The sequence below is a fragment of the Astatotilapia calliptera genome, chromosome 22 (assembly GCF_900246225.1).
Source record: "Astatotilapia calliptera chromosome 22, fAstCal1.2, whole genome shotgun sequence".
Taxonomy (NCBI): Eukaryota; Metazoa; Chordata; class Actinopteri; order Cichliformes; family Cichlidae; genus Astatotilapia; species Astatotilapia calliptera.
In genome coordinates this window covers 5,675,618-5,698,002 of record NC_039322.1, presented here as the reverse complement: position 1 = coordinate 5,698,002, position 22,385 = coordinate 5,675,618, and the positions used below count along the sequence as shown (strand labels likewise).

The 22,385-nt window shown below is 38.6% G+C and overlaps 1 protein-coding gene across 3 annotated transcripts in view; it reads right to left on the bottom strand.

Annotated features, from left to right (window-relative positions):
* The window catches only part of LOC113014137 (nectin-2-like), a 321,873-nt gene that overhangs the window by 119,508 nt on the left and 179,980 nt on the right, over positions 1-22,385 (bottom strand). For 2 of the 3 annotated variants that reach the window (XM_026155450.1, XM_026155451.1), the window contains exon 7: positions 14,281-22,094. The exons of the other annotated variant lie outside the window; for it this stretch is intronic. In XM_026155450.1, coding sequence (XP_026011235.1) covers positions 21,463-22,094 — 632 coding nt within the window. In that variant the 3' untranslated portion in view covers positions 14,281-21,462. Of the gene's footprint in view, positions 1-14,280; positions 22,095-22,385 lie in introns of those variants that run through there. 3 annotated transcript variants of the gene reach the window in all.

Here is a 22,385-nt window from a genome sequence, read left to right as displayed (position 1 = left end):
AGCTAGTCTGCTGACTTATTCTCAAGGGCAACGGCCAGTGTTTCAGGGCTCCTGGTCTAACCAGTGGATATCTGGGCCGAGTCTTGGTGTTTCCCACGTGTTTTTAATGCAGATAATTTAAACGAAACACAATAAAATGCTCTTCTTCTTTCAGCTTCTCCCTCCCTTTCAGTCACTGCAGAGGATCATCTGCCTCCATCTCACCCTATTCCTAATATGTCCTCCTTCATATATGAATCTTCTGTTTGATCATCCTCATCAACTCCTGCCCCACAGCGCCATATTCAACATCCATTGTCCAGCATATCCACTATCCCTCCTCAGCACATATCCAAACCATCTCAGCCTCGCCTTTGTAACTCTGAATCCAAAAGCTCAGGCTGAGCTGTCCTTCTGATCTACTAATTTCTAATCTTGTCTATTGTCGTCACTCCCAGTGAAAATCTCTGCCCCCTCCTGGTCAGCCGCTTTTTATTAATGCCACCGTCTCCAAGCCATACGTCATAGCAGGTCTCACTGCCATCTTGTAAACCTTCCCTTTCAGTCTTGCTGCTGTCCTTTTATTACACATCACTCCTGATACTCATTTCCATCTGCTCCACCCTCCCTGCACCCTCTTCTTCACCTGTCTTGTGCACCATCCATTGGATGGTTGACCCCTTAAAAATTGAATTGCTTACCTGCATATAACATAGGCCCGGTAAAATGTGATTGTTGAGTACTACATTAGGCTACCAGCAGGGAAAAAGAAACCAGAAACCTTCTGGTACCTCAAATCTGTTCTTCTCCCTACAGATTCTGCTTACACATAAGCAGATGTCATGTTTTTTTTTTGTTTGTTTGTCTTTTATAAGATTTAGGCATCTAAAAAGCAGGAATTCAAAATCAGAGACTGAGGTTTGGATTTTTAGTCTTGAAAGTAATTAGGATTTCCTGACAAAAACACGTTGGTTAAAGACATTTCAGTGTTATTAAGAGCAATGTTCATAACAGAGCTGATCAGAATGTTTGAGAAACTCATGATTTGGGGGAATTAAAGTGAAAAAATAGCACTGGATTCAACACCATGGATTTTTAACACCATTTTACCATCATGTGGCCTGCTTCTTTAGAAATCATTATTAGTTGTTTTGCAAGAAGCTCAGAGTGTGTCTGAAGGTTCACCTTCCTGTGTCTGCAGAGACTTGCTCATGTGTGCAAATTAAAACTATATGAGATGATAACTAACATAATGAATTCAGGGAATAGGTCTTATACTGTGTATTATTCCTTTGAGAACCTTCACAAGGACACATTTCTGTACATTTATTGTACTTGTCAAACAAAGTGCTGCATGTTTTAATTGTGATTATTCAGTCAGCCCTGCAACAGCAACAATTACACCATGAGTCAATCTGCTTGAGTATACAAAGATCTTGAGTGCTGAATTTACTGAGTTGTAGTAAATAAACATTGACACATATTAAATTGTTAAAACTACATAGCGCTTCAAAATAACAGAAGTGTACATGGATATTCAACACTAAGGCTCACTGTGTATATTATTATAATACAATATAAAATAATTCTATAGTCTATATTTTTATATTTTATATTCGTCTAAGTCTATATAAAATATTTAGATGAAAGTTATTTATCTAAATGTTATTTTTCAATTGATTTAGTTTATTGGTTGACTGATCTGTCTTATCTGCCTCAGCCTCGTAGCTCAAGTAATTCCAATTAAAATATTTAAATATAACTAATTAAATAAATACATAAGTAAAAATGTAGTCATCAATCATTTTCCAAAAATATGAATTAAATGATGAATATTAATTGATAACATGTGATACTCATGGTCTGTACAGCATTGGTAGAGTACAAAACAAGTGACCCAACAAAGAACACACTCCATGTACACACACACACACACACACACACACACACACACACACACACACACACACACACACACACACACACACACACACACACACACACACGTAAGATGTGGAAAGTATTAACATCTTTGTGGGGAACAAAAATTGGAGCTTTGCTATACTGGAGGGGACCGACAGCCTTTGTGGGGACCAAAATCCCAGACCCCACGAGTTTGAATTTTTATTTTTGAGCCTCAAAATGTGGTTTTAGTGTCAGGGTTACAATTAGGTTAGGGTTAGGCATTCATTTTTGACGGTTAGGGTAAATGGATAGGGAAAGGATTATGTCAATGAGATGTCCCCAAGGATATAAATACACACACGCGTGTGTGTATTTATATCCCGATCATTCACCAAAAGGTTATCTCGTATTGATTGGAGATTGAAAGTGACATTGAGAAGTAGATGGATTTCTGTCTATTCCTTATCTGTTTACTGTCTCCTCCCTGCCATGCCAAAGACAGAATGGATTGGCATCTGCAGTTCTTTAGATCTTCGAGACTTTGCTGTCAGTTTAGAAAGCAGCACAGAGGGGAATTTAAGATGAGTTACTGTGTCAATTACTGGCTTTTTTAAATGGGAAAACACATCTATCGACACTACATAATGTTGAGAACATAACTGCATCTTTATTGAGTCTCCAAAATAAGACGCTGTCAGACTAATTTTCACAGTAGAAAAACAATGTGGCGAGAGCGAAACATAAGCATATCTTTATACATCATACATTTATCTACTGCAATGAAACTGACATGTAATATATGATGATGATCAGTGTGGGATTTAGAAATTATTCAATCATTTTCACGCTTTTTCCTTGTGCCATATGATAAAGCCAATTGGGACCGTTTCTTTTGTCCATCTCTCTCTTTTTCTCTCTCTCTGCAGCCGGACAAAAGCAAGTCCTAGAAGATAATTGAAAGAGTTTTCAATTAATAAATGCGTCACTGATTTGCACTTGCAGCCCTCATCGGTGTCCCATGGTTACACAGTCTGCCTCTCTCCAAAATCCATTGTTTCAAATTGCACTTTTCATTTCACCGCCAGCTGTTTCATTCTCTACAGGTCCTTCCTGTATTCTGCTCGGCTGCTTAGTCAAGAGAAAAGAAGTGAAAAAAATCACAAAAAGGAAATGAAGAAATAAAAAGGAAAAAATGATCCACATTAAGCATAATGGCTACCATTTTACATTTCATCAAGTCGACTCCTGGTGGTTACTGTGAGAGAATAACTGTCCTATTTTTCTCATTTCTTCTCTATTTTTCTTTTCTCGTTGGCTAAACCAAGAAAATGAGAGCTTTTTTTGACTTAATGCTGTGAAGGTCAAATGTGCACATGCACATCTTGACTGCAGTCGATCAGTTTCTGATTATGGAGCTAAAACTGCAAAAAAGCAGGAACTAAATAAATAAATTATGACATAAATAAATGAATATGCCATGAAAGCACTAAGAATAATAAAACATGTAGGCCTTAATTACCTTGCAACATAAGTTTTGTTAAATCTGACAAGTCCCGTTGTGACCCCGGCATTGATCAACCTGTAAGTGAAACTGTATGAAACACCTTGACTACTTTTTTGAATGACAGTCTATTTAATGGCAGAAGAAATTCTTAAAGAAACATGAAAAGAAAATATTGAAATGGCCCAGGTTTGGAGAAATAAATGGGAAAATGATGGGGAACCGTGTTAAAATGCTCTGGTCATTGGGATTGGTCATTAGTTTAGTAGATAGGAGTTTCTGGTTAGGTTTTTGCATTATTCCAGGGTTTGAAGATGTTTCTGTTTCTTGTTCTTATGAATTATTGAGTAGAATTCTGGTTTTTGTTTGGATTTTATTTGTTATTCTAGCCTCCCCAGCCTCTCCCTATCTGTTTTCTGCCTTACTGTCCGTTATCATGGCTAGGTTAGTCTCCAGTGTCACTTATTGTTTACGTCCAGCTTCACTTTCAAGGTTAAATTTCATTGTTTTCTTGCATTCGTTTTACTTGCTTCCCCTTTGTTGTGTCTCTCTCTTTGTAACATTGCCCTTCGTCATTCCCCCTTATTTAATTAATTCAATTTCAGTTCCTGTTTTACTGTGAAGATTAGTTTCCTGTGGTATCTTATTGGAGCTTTACTTCCTGTGTTTTCCCCACTTTGTGGCACAGATTGCAGATTCATCTTTTTTTTTTTTAATAACAAACATGTTTTATGTGAATGCTGTTTTCCTAAATACCAAAGAAAATTTAAAAAAGCATAAAAATAAATGTTTGTTTTCATGCTATAGTCTGTGTGCTCATGCATTCTACTTTGTTTTTTTGTTTTTGTTTTTTTTTAATCCAATTAACTTTTAAAACTGTATTTCCAGCTGCTGTGCTGTTTGGCAATTATCTTTGGGTTTCAGTATTGATGCATAGATTAGCAGATTTTTATGAGTCACACAGTTCTTGTGGGACTAACATGTACTGTGTCAACTGATGCAATATTTTATACTATGTGAAAGTGAAAAACTTGGTAGAAACATTTCCTTTTTTTCCCACTTCCATTATATTCTGCAAAGGTCGTACTTGGGCCAAGACTTTGGCCTCTTACCATTGACTGCAAAAGAAAACGTCTGGTTTACCTGAGATCCTTACATACTTTGTCTACACTGGATACAATTCAGATACAGAAAAGCATTTGTGCACACGGGCCTGATTCAGTCAATCACACTCTACCCCTCATGGTACGGCTCCTTTCCTGTGGATTTCTAGAAATATACTCTCAGGTATAAGGTGGGACGATTTGTCTTGATGGAAGACTTTCATATAAACCACTTTTTTTTTTAATAACTGTGACACAAAGCTAACGTGTATCACCAACAGTACAAGCAGTGAAATTCAAATATACACCACAGGCCTATCACTTATATTACCTTCAGAGGCTTTCTCTCATCTATTTATGCAATCTATGTTCAGCTTATAGTTGACATGCACTGACCTTTAAAGTTGCACTGATAAATAAAGAACCTGCTATCCATTATGTTGTTAATATTCCAGAAACCATCTGTGTGACTGCACCCACCACAAAGCTAGATACAGTACCTTGCACTCCATCTCCTTTTAACTCTGGGTGAAATGCCAGCATCCACTGACACGCTTGCAAATTACATTTCAAGCTGCAGTCTGTGGCTGGTTTACAGCACCTGATACTGCTGGCAGTGCGTTCAAGTTAGGTTTGCATTGTATTCACTCCATAGTAAACATAAAACATCTTGAGGAGATGGCGCTTGGTGCAGACTGAAGCTTTATAGAGCCAGAATTTAATCACGGATAGAGGCTGCAAACTCGAAGAGCAGTGCTTTACCAGCCGCACGACATCTGCTGTTATAACTCAATATTTAATATTGTCACATCTCAAATGATTTTTTTTATCACATTATTTTATTGAGAAACAGTTTGTCACCTAGAGAGAGCCTGCATCATCTTGTAACAGAAATGTATAAATAACATTTTTACAGTATAAGTGAGCTGAGAAGTCTCTAGAAAAGAGCCTGTTTAGTGTAATTTAACTCAGCTTACAGTAATATGGCGTTAAATACAGGTAAATATAAGGTCGCCGAGAGAAGTTCCTTTCTTTTATCAGTGACTGCCAAAATGACTGATAACATTGTTCTATATAAAAGGACGTGTTTCTGAAATGTTCACGATTTAGTCATTGAGTCACTATAAGTACAACCTATAAATGAAAATCAAAGGAGCAAAATCATCTTAGCAGAGAGAAAAGGCCTTAAAGCAATTGTTGTAACACTGTAAGTTATTAAAACACTAATTAAAGACTCATTTAAAAACTGTAAAAACTCTACACAGAAAAAGCACATGAACGAACATCATCAGACTTCAGATTATAGCAGCATGTTTAACAATAACAATTACAGATTTAGGGATTAATATGAAAAGAGTTTTCAGCAGATTTCATCAGGTTTTGCCAGTTTCTGAAATCATGGTTAGTAAATAATTTAACATTTTGCAAATTGGAGTCGAAATGAAGTAACTAATAATGAAATCGTGAGATTTTGTACAACTTTGAAATTTTTCCTACTAGGTCAAAAACGTGGTAAACAAATTAAATCTCAACAGAAATTATTTAATCACTTTGAATCTTAGCTGTAAAGTGACCATTTCTGTGTGTCTGCAGCATTTCCAGTTGACTGGTTTCTATACATAAATCTCTCGTTGGGTTGCTTCACTCCAGTCTGTGTAAAAGTCCCAAATGAGTAAATGGGTAAAATTAGAAGAAAAGCAAGCAAACAAACAAACTTTTAAATATGCTGCTTTATATTTTTTTCTTGAAATATTCTGCAGAATGACCTGTAATTGCGAGAGTAGGTTATTACGAGGGCATTTAAGTCAATTTTAAAGGATGGCAAAATTAGTTTGAATATAAGAGCTGTAAATCCTGTTTCCTCCCATCTGTACTGTAGTGTGACAGTAATATTTATTATATTATATATAATGTTGTTATACTCATACCAACTGTGCCTACTTTACCAAATCGCTCTTGAAAACAGACTTAAAATACCAGTGAGATGGTTACCTGGTATAGTAACAGACCTAAAAAAAAGGTTAAAAACTTAAACATAAAGAACCAAAAAACTATGATGCAAAACATTTGCATCTATGCAGAACTTTAAAATTAAAATCTTCGGTTTTTGACCACAGATAAAGTTTGGCTCAAAACAGAATAACACACACACACACACACACGGACCCACACAAACACTTTTCTGTTCAACTTTAGTTATTTAAAGCCATCTGAAAAAGTAAGATAAAGTGAAAACAAATTGTAATCTATCTGCTGCAGTGACATCAAGCTTTTTTTAAACAGTTTATTGTGCTAATTTGTGTATATGTAGTTTTCTTTCCTCCGGTTTTCTGTCTCTTCGCTCTCTAATTTATGTTGCATGAAATAACTGGAGGTGTGATGAACAGATACAAACATGATATATATGTGTGCATGAAATTATGCTAATTGCTGCTGCTGCATCATGTCAGCAGTAACTCTGAGGTGAAAAATACATAGAGTGAAAACACATCTGCAGATTATGCTCACAATAAAACCCACTCTGCTGTCAAGTTCATTCTTTGAAGAAAAGCAAATAAAATAAAAAGTTTGTGGTGTCATTCTCAGCCTACACACAGATGCACACGCACACACACACACACACACACACACACACACACACACACACACACACACACGCACACACACACACACACACACACGCACACACAATTACTCAGCTGTCAAATTTGCTTCCTGCAGTAAGGAAGTGAGCTTGCTTCCTTATACAAAACATCCTTGCACCTTTGCCGCATAACTACATACAGTCCACATATACACACACCAACACATACTAAGGCACTAATTAATGCACACAGTCTAAACCACAAAGCACTCTAATGCAAACACTTCTAATTTTGCAGTGAAACACAGCGTAGTAAGTTTTAGTTCTCCTCCTTAACTGTCTCGCTAATCAACACTTGGAACTTCCACCAGTTTCATTTGCACATTGATGCAAACACACAGCAGCCATGAAACCACACTGTAAGTGAAACTTACAGCAGGTTGACTGCAGTCAGCCATTTGTCACAGTGAAACTCCAAGTCATAGAATCGAAAGTGCAAACCAGTGATTATTCTCGCTGATCACTTGAGACCAACTGGTTCACTGTCTGAGCTGGAGAGTTCTCAGATCACATTTATTAATTAATATATATATAATATGAAAGTGGCTAACTGCACACAAGAAAGTTGATTTCTTGGAGATAAGAAGAGACAGCTAACTTGGAGTGGATTTCACTCTTGGCATTGACTGTTGTTGACTTTCTGTGAGATGGAGAGTTCTCAGATCTCTCGGTTCACACTCATTGATGAAAATATATGTTACACTGTTAAAAGTGTGAACGTGGCTGGAGTGGGAATCCGTTATCTGCCCGGCAGTCTCCCTATTTTCCGGGCCAAACTACACTTATCTTCAGATTTAAGGTTGATCCTTACTACAAATCTGAAAGTTTTAATTTTTTCTGAACAGTTGCAATACATAAGACTGGAACTGAGACAGCTAACTTGGCATTGATTTTTTAATTATTTTCTTGTATAAAACCAAAAATGTGGGTTGTAGCTTCAAACAAACCTTTTGACGAGGTCATAATGGTTTAGTCCGATCTTTTCAGGTAAATTAATAAGCACTGACATTTGTTTTCATGAGAAAATAAGACCACTACTATATTTTTTCTTTACTAACTCTGTGGATTTCCAACTTGTTTCCAAAAATTCATTCAGAGTTTGTTGAGGGAACCGATAAAAATGTAGGATTTCTTCAGGAATGTGACCTTTTGTTTTCGTAGACAGCTAATAACAAAAAATGCTCAGTACTGGAAGTAAATAGACTTTTGCACTGAAGATCCAGCAGCCCTGGAACCCTCAAACTTGCAGAGTTGGCCAGTCGCTCCAAAAACCTAAATTTCATGATTTTATAACTTTGCAGAGGGACATGAAGTCTACACAAATAAAGGCTGATATACACCAATAAGCCCTACTCTGAAAACCTGACGTAGATGTAACACTGTCTGCGAAGCTGGATTTAAGAAATCAGAGCTCGAATTCGAAGTTTGAAACACATGTTTAGTGCCATCTTCTGTCAGCACTGACCATGGTGTCACATGGCTGGTTGGGACTGTCCACTTTCAATCTCTGCCTCTTTTGCAGGAAGTGGCTCCTCATGTTCAGTTAGCTGCACTCACAGGGGAAAATCCAGCTGTTAGCCATAATGTTTGGGTTTGTAAAGCACTTTATAAAAAAAGAACAGGGTGGAAGACAGCCTGCTTGAGCCAGGTGACAGTTTGTTCACCAGACTGGCACAATCAACTGATATGATCAGCACTATTTAATGCAATAAAATAATCTTAATCTTCCCAGGGACATGCAGACAGTTTACAACATAACAGCCCGCTACATGCACAAATATAACTATGTTTCTTTCCGAAGCACATCTGCAGGGAAAGTAGGTTGATGTGTGTGGAGGTGGGAAAAAAAGGTGAGGATGCTGATGGATGTTAGGAATTCCAATCATCTTCAGTAAGAAATTTTTATATTTTGGTGTGATAGGCATGTAGTAAACTGTTTGGTCATGTTGGGAAAAAAGAGAATATCTTATTGCATAAAATATAAGGATGCAGAAAACATGTGCTGAACAGTGACAAAGACACCTTGGTTGCAGGTTATCGGAGTGCTAAGAAATGCATATTAGTAGCAATTCAGGAGTTTGTCCAAAATGAGATAAATTTGTCATTTCATGTCATTTCCTCAGAAACACTTATTCTTTTATTTTAAATAAGACCAAGAAAGTTGTGGCAAAATGATGACAGCCCTGTGCGGTTAATACAAGAAAAATAATTACGGTGCTCTGTTATCAAAGTCGAAATGAAATCAGCAAGTTTTATTTCCTGTGTTTATGATTTAAGAACATATAAAAAAAGAAATTTGCCAGGATAATGTTTCCAAGTTCCCCATTTTCCATTTGTGAAACGTGTAAAAAAAAGGGTTCCCAAATGAAAAAAACCCCCAATATACTATTTATTGTTTTTTGCCCAACAAACATGGTTTTTTTCTCATCCGGGAAAAGATTGGGGGAAGAAAAGCTTTATTTGTTTGATGCAAAAAACTAATTAAATATGATATACATTTTGGCCACAGGGCAATAAAGTGCACTGTGTTTAAAGTGCTTTCAGGCAAAAAAGATTTCATGTCTTTTGTTTTAATGACTTTTAATTTCTTAATAAACTCTTAAATGCAATGCACAAACACTATATGTTTTGTGTTATTTACCTTTGCAGTGATGTCTTTCTTGTTGCTAAAAGTGAGTTTGGTTTATGTAGAGAGAGTTTTTTCCCCTGCATGTTTTGTGACACTGACTACGGAGTTAACTAATGTAAATTGTTCTCTGAATCACTACAGATGGTAATTAACTTTAGTGACTCGCATTTGTGTGACTAATCTTTAGATTCTGTTGATTTAAACTGTGTCCAGTGGTTTGCAGTTGCTTTTGTGGAAGAAGACGTCATTATTGACGTCACGCTCTTAATTAGTTTCAGATCAATAATGCTGAGCTGAAAGAAAGCCGAAACAATAAAATGCTTTTACTCCAAATTGAGGTAGTGATGCACCTTAGCCTCTTGTGGCCTTAAATAGGAATTGAAAAAAGGAACATGTTTTTCATCCATTTGTTGTCACATAAAGAAGATTACTGGAAAATGGCCCAGCTTGACACATGACAAATAATAAAGGAGCTAAAACCCTGGTAAATGTGTTTCTTTTGACGGTAGAAAGAGAGAGAGAGAAAACATGGCTATTTTTTTCCACTCACTTCTGACTTCTGTGCCGCAGTTTAGAGGGACTGGTCTCAAGCAGAGAGATACTCTGACTAATTGTAAAAGCCTTGCACTTTCAGCTGGGGTGTTTTGATGTCGAATTCAGTCACATGTGCAGCATCAAGCACATCTCCGATGGTGTTTGCGAATGAACCCCTCGATCATTATAAATAAACCCTTAATATTTCCTTCAGTTTTTTTATTCTGTCAAAGAGGCAAAAGAATTCTTTGACAGGCTTCATATTAAATCTGTTAAGGGTCAAGCTTTTCCTTCATGCCCTGTGGTCTTTCACTCCCAAAGAAGCAGGGAAGATGCAAGCCGGGCTGCCGTCCAACACAACAAGCCTTTTCACTGTACATATATATTGTGTGTGTGTATATATATATATATATATAAAATACAAGTTTATAAGAGCTGTAGTCTTCTATTCAATGAAAAGGAAAAAATACTCTACTCCAAGTAAAGGGAAAAAAGAAATCTCACCCATGGGGAGCGATAACTTCACTGGCTTCCATGTAGTTCTATTTGTTAAAGGAATTAAAAATGTCACTGAAATGTGTTGCATGCACTTTAAATGGGATTAATGAGAATTCTGTTAAAAACATGTTGTTCAGAAAAGATTACATTTTAAGGGTTTCTTCTTGTCTCAAACAATAACATGGCAACAAATAAAAGATCAATCATCCTTTAAGAATATAGAACTGTTTTCTATATGATGTGTATGCTGTCAATAATAATGATGATGATGGATGATGATGGATACTTTATTGATCCCCATGGGGAAATTACTTGTTTTTCTCTGCATTTGACCCATTCACTCAGTGAAGCAGTGGGCAGCCCACTAAGCAGGCGCCCGGGGAGCAGTGTGTAGGGACGGTACCTTGCTCAGGGGTACCTCAGGGTAGCCGTTAAGTGGATTCGAACCGCCGACCTTCCGATCATGGGGCGTCCACTTTACCTACTGAGCTATCCCTGCCCCCCCAATAAGTAAACAAGTTAAGGTTCTGGCGTCAGGTTTCAAAACCTGTAAAACTTATTTGGCTCTGTGCAGTCAGATGTGAGGAGAAGCTCACATGTTTCTGCTCCTGTAATGAAAACTCCAGTGAAATAATTTCAAACCTGTTATAAGCGAAAACAAATCTATACTCATGACTCCGTGCTGATCCTTGGGCAGCTAGAAGTACACAGACTGACTCACTTTTGGGGTATATTTTATTTAGTGCCATATTTTATATAGAAAATCAAATCTAAAAGGCTTATTTATGAGATTTCAGCCAATATTAAGGAATCTTAAGGCAAGTAACAACTTTACTACTAAAACATTTATATATCCTTCCAGTCACACCTTTGGGAAACACGATCAAATTAAGTTCTGACTAAATTATTTTACCCCCTCCAAAACATCACTTCTTGAGAGCTAATATTCTGAAAGTCAACTTCTGCAATATCTGATCAAATCCGTTTGTTTACTGTGAGTGAAGCATTGCAGGTGTTCAGAATCAACTTTTCTGCTCTGCTTGCTTCTTTTCCAGCAATGACTCTGTGATCCCATTTAAAACGTAAATCACAATTAACAGCAGCACACCTTTTTATCGCCTTCATATCTAGAGGCCAAGCACTCTCAGTGCAAGAGTCCAATTGTATCTGCTCCATTTATTACTGTTATTTCAGTGCTTTCCCTGTTCCTGGCTTGATATGGAAACATCTTTGCTGTAGAATCTTCTGCCTTATCAGCACCTATTGAACTGGTGAGAAGCACTTTGTTATGTAGTTGTTCACAAAATCACCTGTAACACCACTGGTTATTGAGACCAACCGATGAGCTGAAGGAACATTTTTAAACTTAAAGTTCAAACAGGGAGTTTGCTTTGATTTCACCTCTTTTGTTCTTATCTGTTTGATCTTCAAATCAGGAAACACACATTTAAAACTACATATGCTGCATTAAAGTGCTCTATACTGTATATTAGGTTCAAGGCTTCTCATTTCTCAGTGTCTCTGATCACTTCTTTATGTTGTGATTGTAGGTCTAGCGCACTTCCTGAAGCATTTCCTGCCAAACTGCATTAGAGTTTAAAAAAATGCTTCCCAACAGTGAATTGGGATTCTATCATGAATGAGAGGCAGAGATCCATCAAATAGATCTCTTATAAAGATATACCAGCTTCTTCTGGATGAGTCCCAGTATATGTTTGGGGCAGTCACTTGGGGAAAAAAAAGTATTTTATTAAAACGTAATAATCTAAAAAATAACCCATAGCATAAATAATTTGTAATCATAGTTTTAACCAGGATGTGTCATTGACCAGTTGATCCAAAACCCCATTATGAAACCAAGAAAAAAATTGCGAAACCAACTACAATCTAAAACAGAGTGAAACCCACTAAAATAAAACCATGACCCTGACCAAGCAATCCTGACCTACCTTAAATCTTCCTGGTCATGATGCCTAAAATTTCAAGGTGCTTGAAATATTCCTCAGATTTTTGTCTACATTAGCATGATAGTATAAAGCAGCTGCTGCAGATTTTCACATCCATGCCACGTCCAAATGTGCACTATTGGATTGAGATCTGATGACTTTGGAGGCTATTTGAGTTACAGTGAACTCATTGTAATGCACAAGAAACCAATTTGAGATGATTTGAGCGTTGCAATATGGTATGTTATCCTGCTGGATTTAGCCATCAAAAGATGAACACTTTGTGGCCATAAAGGGACAGAAATGGTCAGCAACAATTCTAAGGTAGACTGTTGTGTTTAAGCAATATTCATTTGGTACTCAGGGGTAAAATATAAACCCAAAAAAATATTCCCCACCATTACACCACAATCAGCAGCCTGAATTGCTGATATATGTCAGGCTGGATCCTTGCTTTCAAGATGTTTGTGCCAAATTCTGACCCTACTGTCTGAATGTTGAAGCAGAAATCCATTCGACTTACCAGACCTGGCAAAGTTGTCCATCTTCTATTGTGAAATTTCCATCAAGGGTTAACATGTTGTGCATTAAGATGAGTTTTTCTGCATGGCTTGGTTGTAACAAGTAGTCATGTACTTCAGTTTTTGTTGCTTTCCTTATAGCTCAAAGCAGTCTGGCCATTCTCCTCTGACATCAGCCGGGCTGTTTACTGGGTAGTTCGCCTTTTTTTGGACCATTCCCTGCAAACTCTAGAGACAGTTGTGTGTGAAAATACCACTAGATAAGCAGTTTCCAAAATATGCAGACCTGTGTATTTGGAACCAACAACTTTGCCTTGTTGAAAGCAATTTAAATGCTGAGCATGTTGGCGTGCCCACAGTAAAGTTAAAGCATTCATCTTTATTTTTCATTAGATCGTTTTCAAGCTAAATATTTGTAGAAATATATTGGGTTGGCAAACCACAACCACATAGTGATTTCACCATTAGAGAATGCATCTCTGCAGACAGATGGAGAAAACCTGTAACCAGCAGATCATGAAATCTTAAACTGCCAATAGGATGCTGAAATCCAGAATGTAAAATCTGATACCATTACCAGCTCTCTTGTTTTACACAAGTGCGTCATTCTCAGTTGGAGCACATTTTGGGTTTTGAGGATGTTTTGGTTAAACGCTTCTCATTTGTGCAGTTGCCAAATCACAGTGCTTGGAGCCTTTAAAAGCACGATACTGAGTCATTCGAAGATCTGAGAGATTCATCCCTTAGCATCAATTTTGCATTTAGGATTAATGAGAAATCCAAAGATATATTTAGGTTCACAAGGAGTTAAAGGCTGCTTTACATCAAAAACTAGCAAAGTGATGTCAGCGCTTTGGGCATGATGTTTTTTGGTTGGCACAACATAAAATCAGAACTGTTTTCCACACAAGTTGAAACATCAGAGAGGCTTTTGATTCAAAGCAAAGCAAAGCAAAGAGATTATAAGGGTCATTCGGGCAGGGAGAAATAAAAGCTTGAATATTTTTCACCGAAAAGATGAATGATTAAAAATGGCTTTATTAGGGCAATGGATAAAAAGCTTACAGAGTTCTCTTTGTCTGAACATCAATGTAAAGGTCACCATCAAAGAAAAGGTTTAGCAGTTGATACATTGCCATGTTCATTCTAAATCAAGTGAAAGAGTTGGCTCTCTTGCAACACAAGGGTCTATTTTGATCCAGTTCATTAAAGAAACGCTCCCTGAATCTTTAGTGTATTGAGATTTCTTTCTTTTCTTTTTTTTGTTGAAAATCATTGAATAGAAGATAACTCTTTACCCTGATGAGAAGAAGGAATGCAGAGCAGTACTTAAGCTGAAGAGCTTTGTGAAGCCATGATGTCTTGAGGAGAGACAAGGACAAAAAAACATTTGTCCACTGTCAAGGAAACTTGACAGTTAAAGTACTAGTTCTGCTATTAACTCTGATGAGACAAGAAAACAGACAAGAAAAAAAGCCAAAACCATTTTTAACTGTGGAAAGTAAGTGTGTAACTCAGGAGTGTAGCTGAACAACTCCTGTTTTTAACATTTTTCAGATCACTGGTTTGGTTTAATGGCTTGCAAATGTACTCTTTTGATTCTCCCAATATTTTCAACAAAAACATTAGCAAACAGGAATGTTAGGAAATGAATAAGCAGTGAAAAAAAAGCTTTACCAATGAAGCCAAATGTTTAAAATTAATCTGCAGCAGATGATGTGCAGAAGAACATGTGCAAAGATATCTTATACAGCAGCGATTCTGAATTGGAGTTATTTTTGCTGAGGTCAAGAGGTGCCCAAAATATTGTGGAAAAGTTCAGCAAACTCTAAACAATGTATCTAAATATATGTGTGTTTGAGATTGTGTTGAGTCGAGTCACTTTCAAAACTAGTTGGAGACCACAAAAAACAACATGGATACAAAAGGAAAAATGCAGAGTTTCTTGAATGAGCACTTCAACTCATCTTGCGGGGCTGTGTGTGTGAAAAAATGAGAGAAATACGTGAAGTGATTCATCTCAATCTATTGAAGATTTCCCGCATGCAAAAACACAAGTGAAAAGCTTTCATTTGAAATGAATAGCCATTCATATGAGTGCACATCTCCAGAACCTGAAATAACCTGGATGAAAAAAAAAGCCATGACGAATTACATCCCTAAGTATAGCACAGAACACTGCAAGAGCAGCACTGTGGGAGAAGAGGAAGGTATCCGGAGAAGCAGGAAAGCAGGACAGTGCTGCGTTAAGTAAATTGGTTACAGAGCACAATGAGATCTCCTCTAACCAGTGTTGGGAGGAAGAAACTTTATCCACATCTGCTGAAGTCTCAGCTGGCCCGGCAGAGGCTCGGCTTTAACTGGATTAACAAGAAAAGCCAAGCTCAATAACTAATAGGCCTCTTCTTCTTCTCGCTTTACTCTCTTCCCCTCTATCCCCTTCCCTCTCCTTCTCTTTCTGTCTTGCCGTCTTCCTCTTCCTTTAAACCAAAGCAGAGAAAGATAATGCAGAACACTTTTATGCCTTCTACTGAATTAAACATGCCAGGAACAGCTTGTACAGGGTGCTAAAGCAGAAGCAAAGAGAGATGGAATATGAAAAAGGAGAATATATACAATTCCGCCCCTGCACAAGGGTCTCTGGAGGACTGCTGAACATTTCTTTACAATTAAAAAGATCTGTCGCAGATAGACTGCGCTGAAGAAAGCTAAACAGGACAGGCTTTTTTCACTAATTGGCCGGGTTGAAAAGGACTGTCAGTTGTTGTTGGGTGGAAGCCGCCAATCGCCAAGTGGAGAGGTGGCATAGTACTCAGAAAGACTCCTTAGAGACTTCCTACGCACCTCAAGCTTTCATTGTCAGAGCTGTAAATTCCATCTTGCCAATCTCTTATTCCTTTCACACACATTGCCATCTTTGTGCTGCAGCCAACCAATTGGGCTCCACAACCAACAAATCTGCCCATCTCTAACTCCAGGCTTGATGGTGAATAAATGACAGTGTTTCAAATGTTTCTGGTCTCAGGTGGTTTACAAAAAAAACCTCGAGATGTCTTCTCATCCTCTCTGCAGGAGCTGAGGTTTCAGTTGCTGTTCTGTCTCGTCTTTTCTGACTCTCAGTTTCTCTGATCTGAGAAGAAAAAGTCCTCCTTTCTCTCTCCTCACTCCAGGCCTATTTGGCATTCCCCAGGCGGAGCATTGAGCTACCACCCTCATTCTCGATCCTCCCCTCCCTTCGTTCCAGTCTCTTTCCCTCCGACAGAGCCAAGTGACCTGTTACAGTGTGCTTTGCTTAGCTTGTGTGCCGCACACACAGCAGCAAGGACGAGACTTTACAGGGGTTGCATTCAGGACCACAACCTCCCAGAGCACGCACCATGTGAGTCAGGGTGGCAAACAAAAGCTCAGAAGAGGACATTTGTAACAAGCATGGCCCCATTTCCAACTCACCGGACAGGCCAAGAGTAGTCCGATTCACTTAATATAAAAAAGTCATATTAGCATATTTTTAAATCATATACAGTAAATCTGAAAACAGAATTTCTTCTTGTTAAGTTTCTATAAGCAGATGTTCTTGAGGGACGCTACAAAACTTTTTGCATCCTGTATAAAATTTTGATGTGTTTCTGGATGATGGAAAAGCACCTAGTATTGGAAGGTGCGAAATCAAACAGAATGCATTATTAGAACTGACATTTTTGGAGGTTGTCTGACTTGAACTGCGATTGCAAATCTTCCAGGTGAAAATGCAATGGTCTTTTCTCATTTCTTCATTTTGTTCCTGTTCGCCTGCCTTTTTTCCCCCTGCCTGTGTATTGTGCAGGTTCCAGAAATGAATCTTAAGAAGTGAGAAGGCTTACAGGAGAAGATGCCAGATAAGATGCACGGGTGTATCTTTTGTGAAAGTCTTTTTAACTGTGATGTATAAAAACAGGTGCAACATGGAGCTGGAAAACACAAACCATGTTTCTTTTGTTTTTGTAAGTTGTCTTATTTAACTGATATAAACCTTTAAAATGAAGCTAGTTTGTCCAGTTTCAATATATGCCAAATGCCTCAACTCGTCTCTCCTCTGGTCTCTTCCTTGTCTTCTTTGCTTGCATCTAAGGTGGCTAAGGTATGAAGAGAGGAGTTGAGGAAAGTAATTAAGCATGTTACCTAAGGATGTAATCTTGCCTCTTCCTGCAAGCTTAGGTTTGGTTAATAAGTCTGCACAAAAAGTGATTACTGTATAATTAAATGTCTTTCTAATGCACAATGTCCCTTGATCAGTAACAGTTTACAAAAGTGTCATTTTAGTCACATTTTCCTCACTTCTTTGCATGCACATGCAGTTAGAATCAAAACTGTTAGAATATGTTTAAATAAAAGGTCTAAATCCAGAGGTCTGTGGATTGAAAGCCATTATCCAGATACAAATCCCACATTAATGCCAGCTTTAAATGGGGCATTGTGCTGCATGGCAAGCAAAAGTATTACATGCTGTGTAAGCAGATGTAACAATGTGCAAAAGTATGAACTTAAAGGACACTGTTGTAACACATAGAGCGTACTGCTCCTTAAAATCGCAAAACCTGTGGGTCCTGTGGCTCGTCTGTTAAAGAGGCTAAATATCCAGAGCAGGTGCACTGCACTACATTGTGCTGTGAAATGTGCTGAGTTCTAAGAAAACCCTAAAAGAGTTGTGAGAGTCTGATATTTATAGTCTAATAAGACAGCTCTGCTTAATTAATTACCAGTTTTTCCACAGGGAATTATCTCAGAAAGATTTTCTTTTATTGAAAATGGGTTGTGCAAAAACAAAAGTTATGAATGATGATGAGTTTTCTCACTAAGGGTGCATCCATGGTACAAGACTCCGGGACTAATTAGGCGCAAAGTTGTGATCACAGTCAACTGTTTAAAATTATGGCGCTGTGAGAACCCCTAAGAGAAAAGATGCGTCGAGGCATGCATTGGCCAAATTGAGGGTAAATATGCTGGAGGGGGATGAAAGCGAGTGCCTCCAAAAAAAGTTTCATTTTCAGGGTGAAAATCATTAACACATTATACAGTAAAAAAGGAGGAGGAGGGGCTTATTTTCACTTGGAAAATACAGAAATGCATTAAAAAAATATCTCTTAGTACTGAATAAGATACATTAGACGATACAGTGTATCTGAAGCATGACAATCAGAAAATGACTTTTTCATATTTTGGAGTTCCAGAGTTTAAAAGTAAGGACCTTGGAGCATGCATGCACCCGACGGAGTAGAAAATACACTTAAATACTTAAACCCAAACTTCTCTCCAGGGATACAATAAACAAGTCCTACTACATGTAGTACATGTGACAACCAAAAGAACACCATGGCTGCTTCTGAGATTAATTGGCAACTTGTCAAAACACACTGTGAGGCTTCATGAAATGTCTGCACTGAAATGCTTTGTAACATAGCAGATAGGACTGTCTCAATTACAGAACAACAGATTGCACAGCGCATAATGTTCAACAACAATCAACAACAAGGGACCTGCTCAGGACTTGGGTGGGAGTAGAGCTGATACAGTCTTCTTAAAAACACACGCACACACACACACACACCAAAAAAAATCAATAAGGTTTTGACTTTTAAATATCTCTGCTTTCATTTCACAAACAAGTCCATGTTCAGATCTACAACCCACAGATATTCCTTGTTGGGCAATAATGTCTTCGTTATTCATGACAAAATACTCTTACAAAGCACTTAGACATAAAAAATAATCATAATGAAATACGATAGATTTACAATGTAAATTTGAAAAATAACTTTCTATAAACGGTCCCCGCTCTAAATGTACTGACTGCTCCGTGATTAACTATAATCACATTCCTTAAAGATTCCCTTTTTTCATAAATATTTCTAAAATACTCTATAGTGTAAATGACTGTTAATACCAAACTGTTTTTCATTTCTGGATTTACTGACTGTACTCTCAGCTGCAAAACAAACACCACCCGAATCAAACACAGCACATCTATAGTAATCCAGTGCGTGTTTGTGATGTAGCATAGGGAGCTTGAAAAGCAGAAGATGTGCTCAGTTCAGCTGCTGAAGCATCTAGGCACCACTCCTCTATTACGCTTTAACTGTGTCCTTGTTGGCTGTCGTTGCATCTCAAAAGACGTCTGTCTGAGCTGTAAGATTTCCCTGCCCAGATCTTCCAATTGTGCCATCGCAAGCAGTTTGGCATAATAAAGACAAGTGATTCAAGACTTAATTAAAAAAAACACACACATACACACAAAAGACCATTTGGATGTCTAACAATAAAAATATGAGCAGGAAAAACCTTTGAATCAATAAGGCAAAAATGTTCCAACAATATATGAGCTCAGTGTCAGTTTCCAATTCTTGTTATGTCTTAACAAATGTGTTGGAAAAAATCCATTCTACCAACAGTTCAGAGAAGTACCTTAATAAAACAAAGTCAAACAAAAATCATGAAAATATGTAACCTTTTCCAATGCATATTTGCACGTTCAAGAAATTCCCCGGCACTATTATCTTCCGGAAAAGTGAAACGTCTGCGCCCCGTCAACAGATGGGTCACTTATTTTAACCAGACATGTACCACTACCTGTACTTCTGCAGTGGACAAGAAACAAAGGCTTGAGAGTTTAGGATTTAATTTTGAATGTTTTCACATCCTCTCTTGAAATATATCTTGGACTGTGTCTTTCTGTCCAATCAGAGCTCCGAACACGGAATAATCCGCTACATGGCGTAAGAACATTCGGCGGGACATGGAAAATGAATACATGAAATACAGCAGCCCCCAACAAAGCCGGTGAATATTTTGCCTCATTGAATGCGACCCAGATAGGAATATAAATACAAGTTATCCCCTTCTCCCTGCACACAGTCATTGCGGCAGTCTAAGCCGCCCATTATGTAAATAAAGAAAGCCCAGAATGAGAGGGAGAGATGTAATGTGTGTGGGACAGAGTGAAAGGACAATATACAAATCGCTTAGAATTCGTGTGGAACAGAACGAGATGGCGTGGATAGAAAAGGGGGGAAATAAAGATGGCGATAACACGGAGAAAACTAAACTGGAAAGGGAAAAAGTTGAGTCGGAAACAAATAATCTTTTTTAAATTCATTAAATGAGTCATTACCGATCCAATGTGGAACTGTGTGAAACCCCCGAGTGTGTCGGTGCATCTTTTCCTTAGCGAGATCAACACCATTACACAACAGTAACAACAACAACTAGAACAACAACAACAACAATAACAACAACTGTGCTATCGTGAAACGGCGCCCAATATATAGATGATGCACATCATTAACACCACAGCCAGCCACACATTAGCACATACTGTTAAGTCTGTTATGTTACTCAGTTTGGTGGCTCTCGCTTCAGCGGCACCCATCAGGAAACCATGTGGTGTCGCGGGGTGCAGCGGGAACCCGGAGTCACAGTAAGCCCAAACAAAGTCGTCTCTGGGATTAACAGAAACAAGTTTGGCGTTTTCAAGTTTCGAAATGCCTCGAGTGAAGTCAGAAGAGCTGGCATCTCCATCGCGTCAGCAAGATCCACAGAAGCCTTTCGGACAGTTTAACACAGAGTTCAACGTGATGACGATTTTTATTTTCTTTTGAAGCAGAAAGGCGAGTTTTGGATAGTGGTGATTTTTTCTTAAGTGATTATGGTGCTTCAGATTTTGCTGATTACATTTTCTGGTAAGGTATAAAATACAAACAGTTTAGTCACTCAGCACATAATCACACAGCAAAGCTGAAGAAACAAGAACGTAGCAATAAGCAGCATTGCGTCAGAGTTACTGTAGCTTTTTTTGCTCTTGGCAGTATTTTTTTATTCCCGTGACACTGAATCCAATCTTCTCCATGGCACAGTTAAACACAGTCACATATTCAGCCACAGTGCACTATTTCCACTGCAAGTCTTCCTTTATCAGCCTAACAACAACCTTTTATTATTTTTCGCTAAATCCACCTTTTATCAAAGTATACGGTCACTGTCAGGCTGAGAGGATATAACTGATGGCAGATCTTTAATCAGGTTGAATGATAAGCAGGCAGGTGTCTAGCTAATGGAGGTGATGCTGATTTGTTTAGAGGTGAAAGGGGCTGGCTCGGATGCACCACTTCCTCCACTACATCTCCTTTCCTTATCTTCAGCCTTTGCCGTTTCCATCCGTCCCCTTCTTCCTCAGACGTAAATGGCAGTCCGGGAAATAACAGAGCCGTCTCTCTGAGACTCCATGTCGTCGTCCAGGTACACATCCATTTCTTCGCCAGCGTGGCCTCGGTGGACGTGATAGGCTGGAGGCAGAATGTTTCCGCCTCCGCCCGCTCCTCCAAATCTGTCGTATCGCTCCTCTTCTTCCTCCATGCTGTCATCGAGGTCAAACTTCCTCCTCTCAGCTTCATCCATCTCACTGCTAAGAAGGATGTCATGGGCAGTAGGAGCGTTGCCGGTTGAGGCGTGGTGGAGATGATGATGGTGGTAGTCGTTGGCCTTTTCTGTTAGAGTTCCTGTGGCATCGCAGCCCTCCCGATACGTGTAGATGGGCCCGTTGTTGTTTGTGCCAGTCCCATTCTTGCTGCTGTTGTTACCGGAGTTGCTGAAGAGCAGACGGGCTTTGTTGCCATAGTCTCCGCCATTGCTTCCACCGCTGCCTGTTGCAATGGAGTCCCCACTGCTGGGGTACCCGCGCCTCTGCTGCCGGCGGCTGCGGGTCAGGAGGACGGCAATGAGCGCAACAACCAATAGCAGAGCCAGAAGGGAGCCGATCACTGCGCCTGCCACTACACCGGCACTGGATGGATCCTCCAAGGCTTCTGCAGAGGGGATGAAGGGGTTGGAAGGAGGGATGGAAAAATGGGTGGAGGAAAAGAAAAATGAAGGAAATGACGGCTGTTTTGGAGGAGGTATTGACAGTTCTTCTCTTATTGTGAGTGTGCTGTAGTGATAGGAGTAGTGTCTTCTTCTACGTGTGTTACAATCCTCTTACAAGTGTGTGGTAATGTTCTTCTCAGTGTAATCCCTTGGTGAGGGTGCAGTCAGTCATTGCTGGGATCAGGCTGAATGGCACTCATTCATTCTCTCCCAGAGGCTTGTTGTGCTGCATT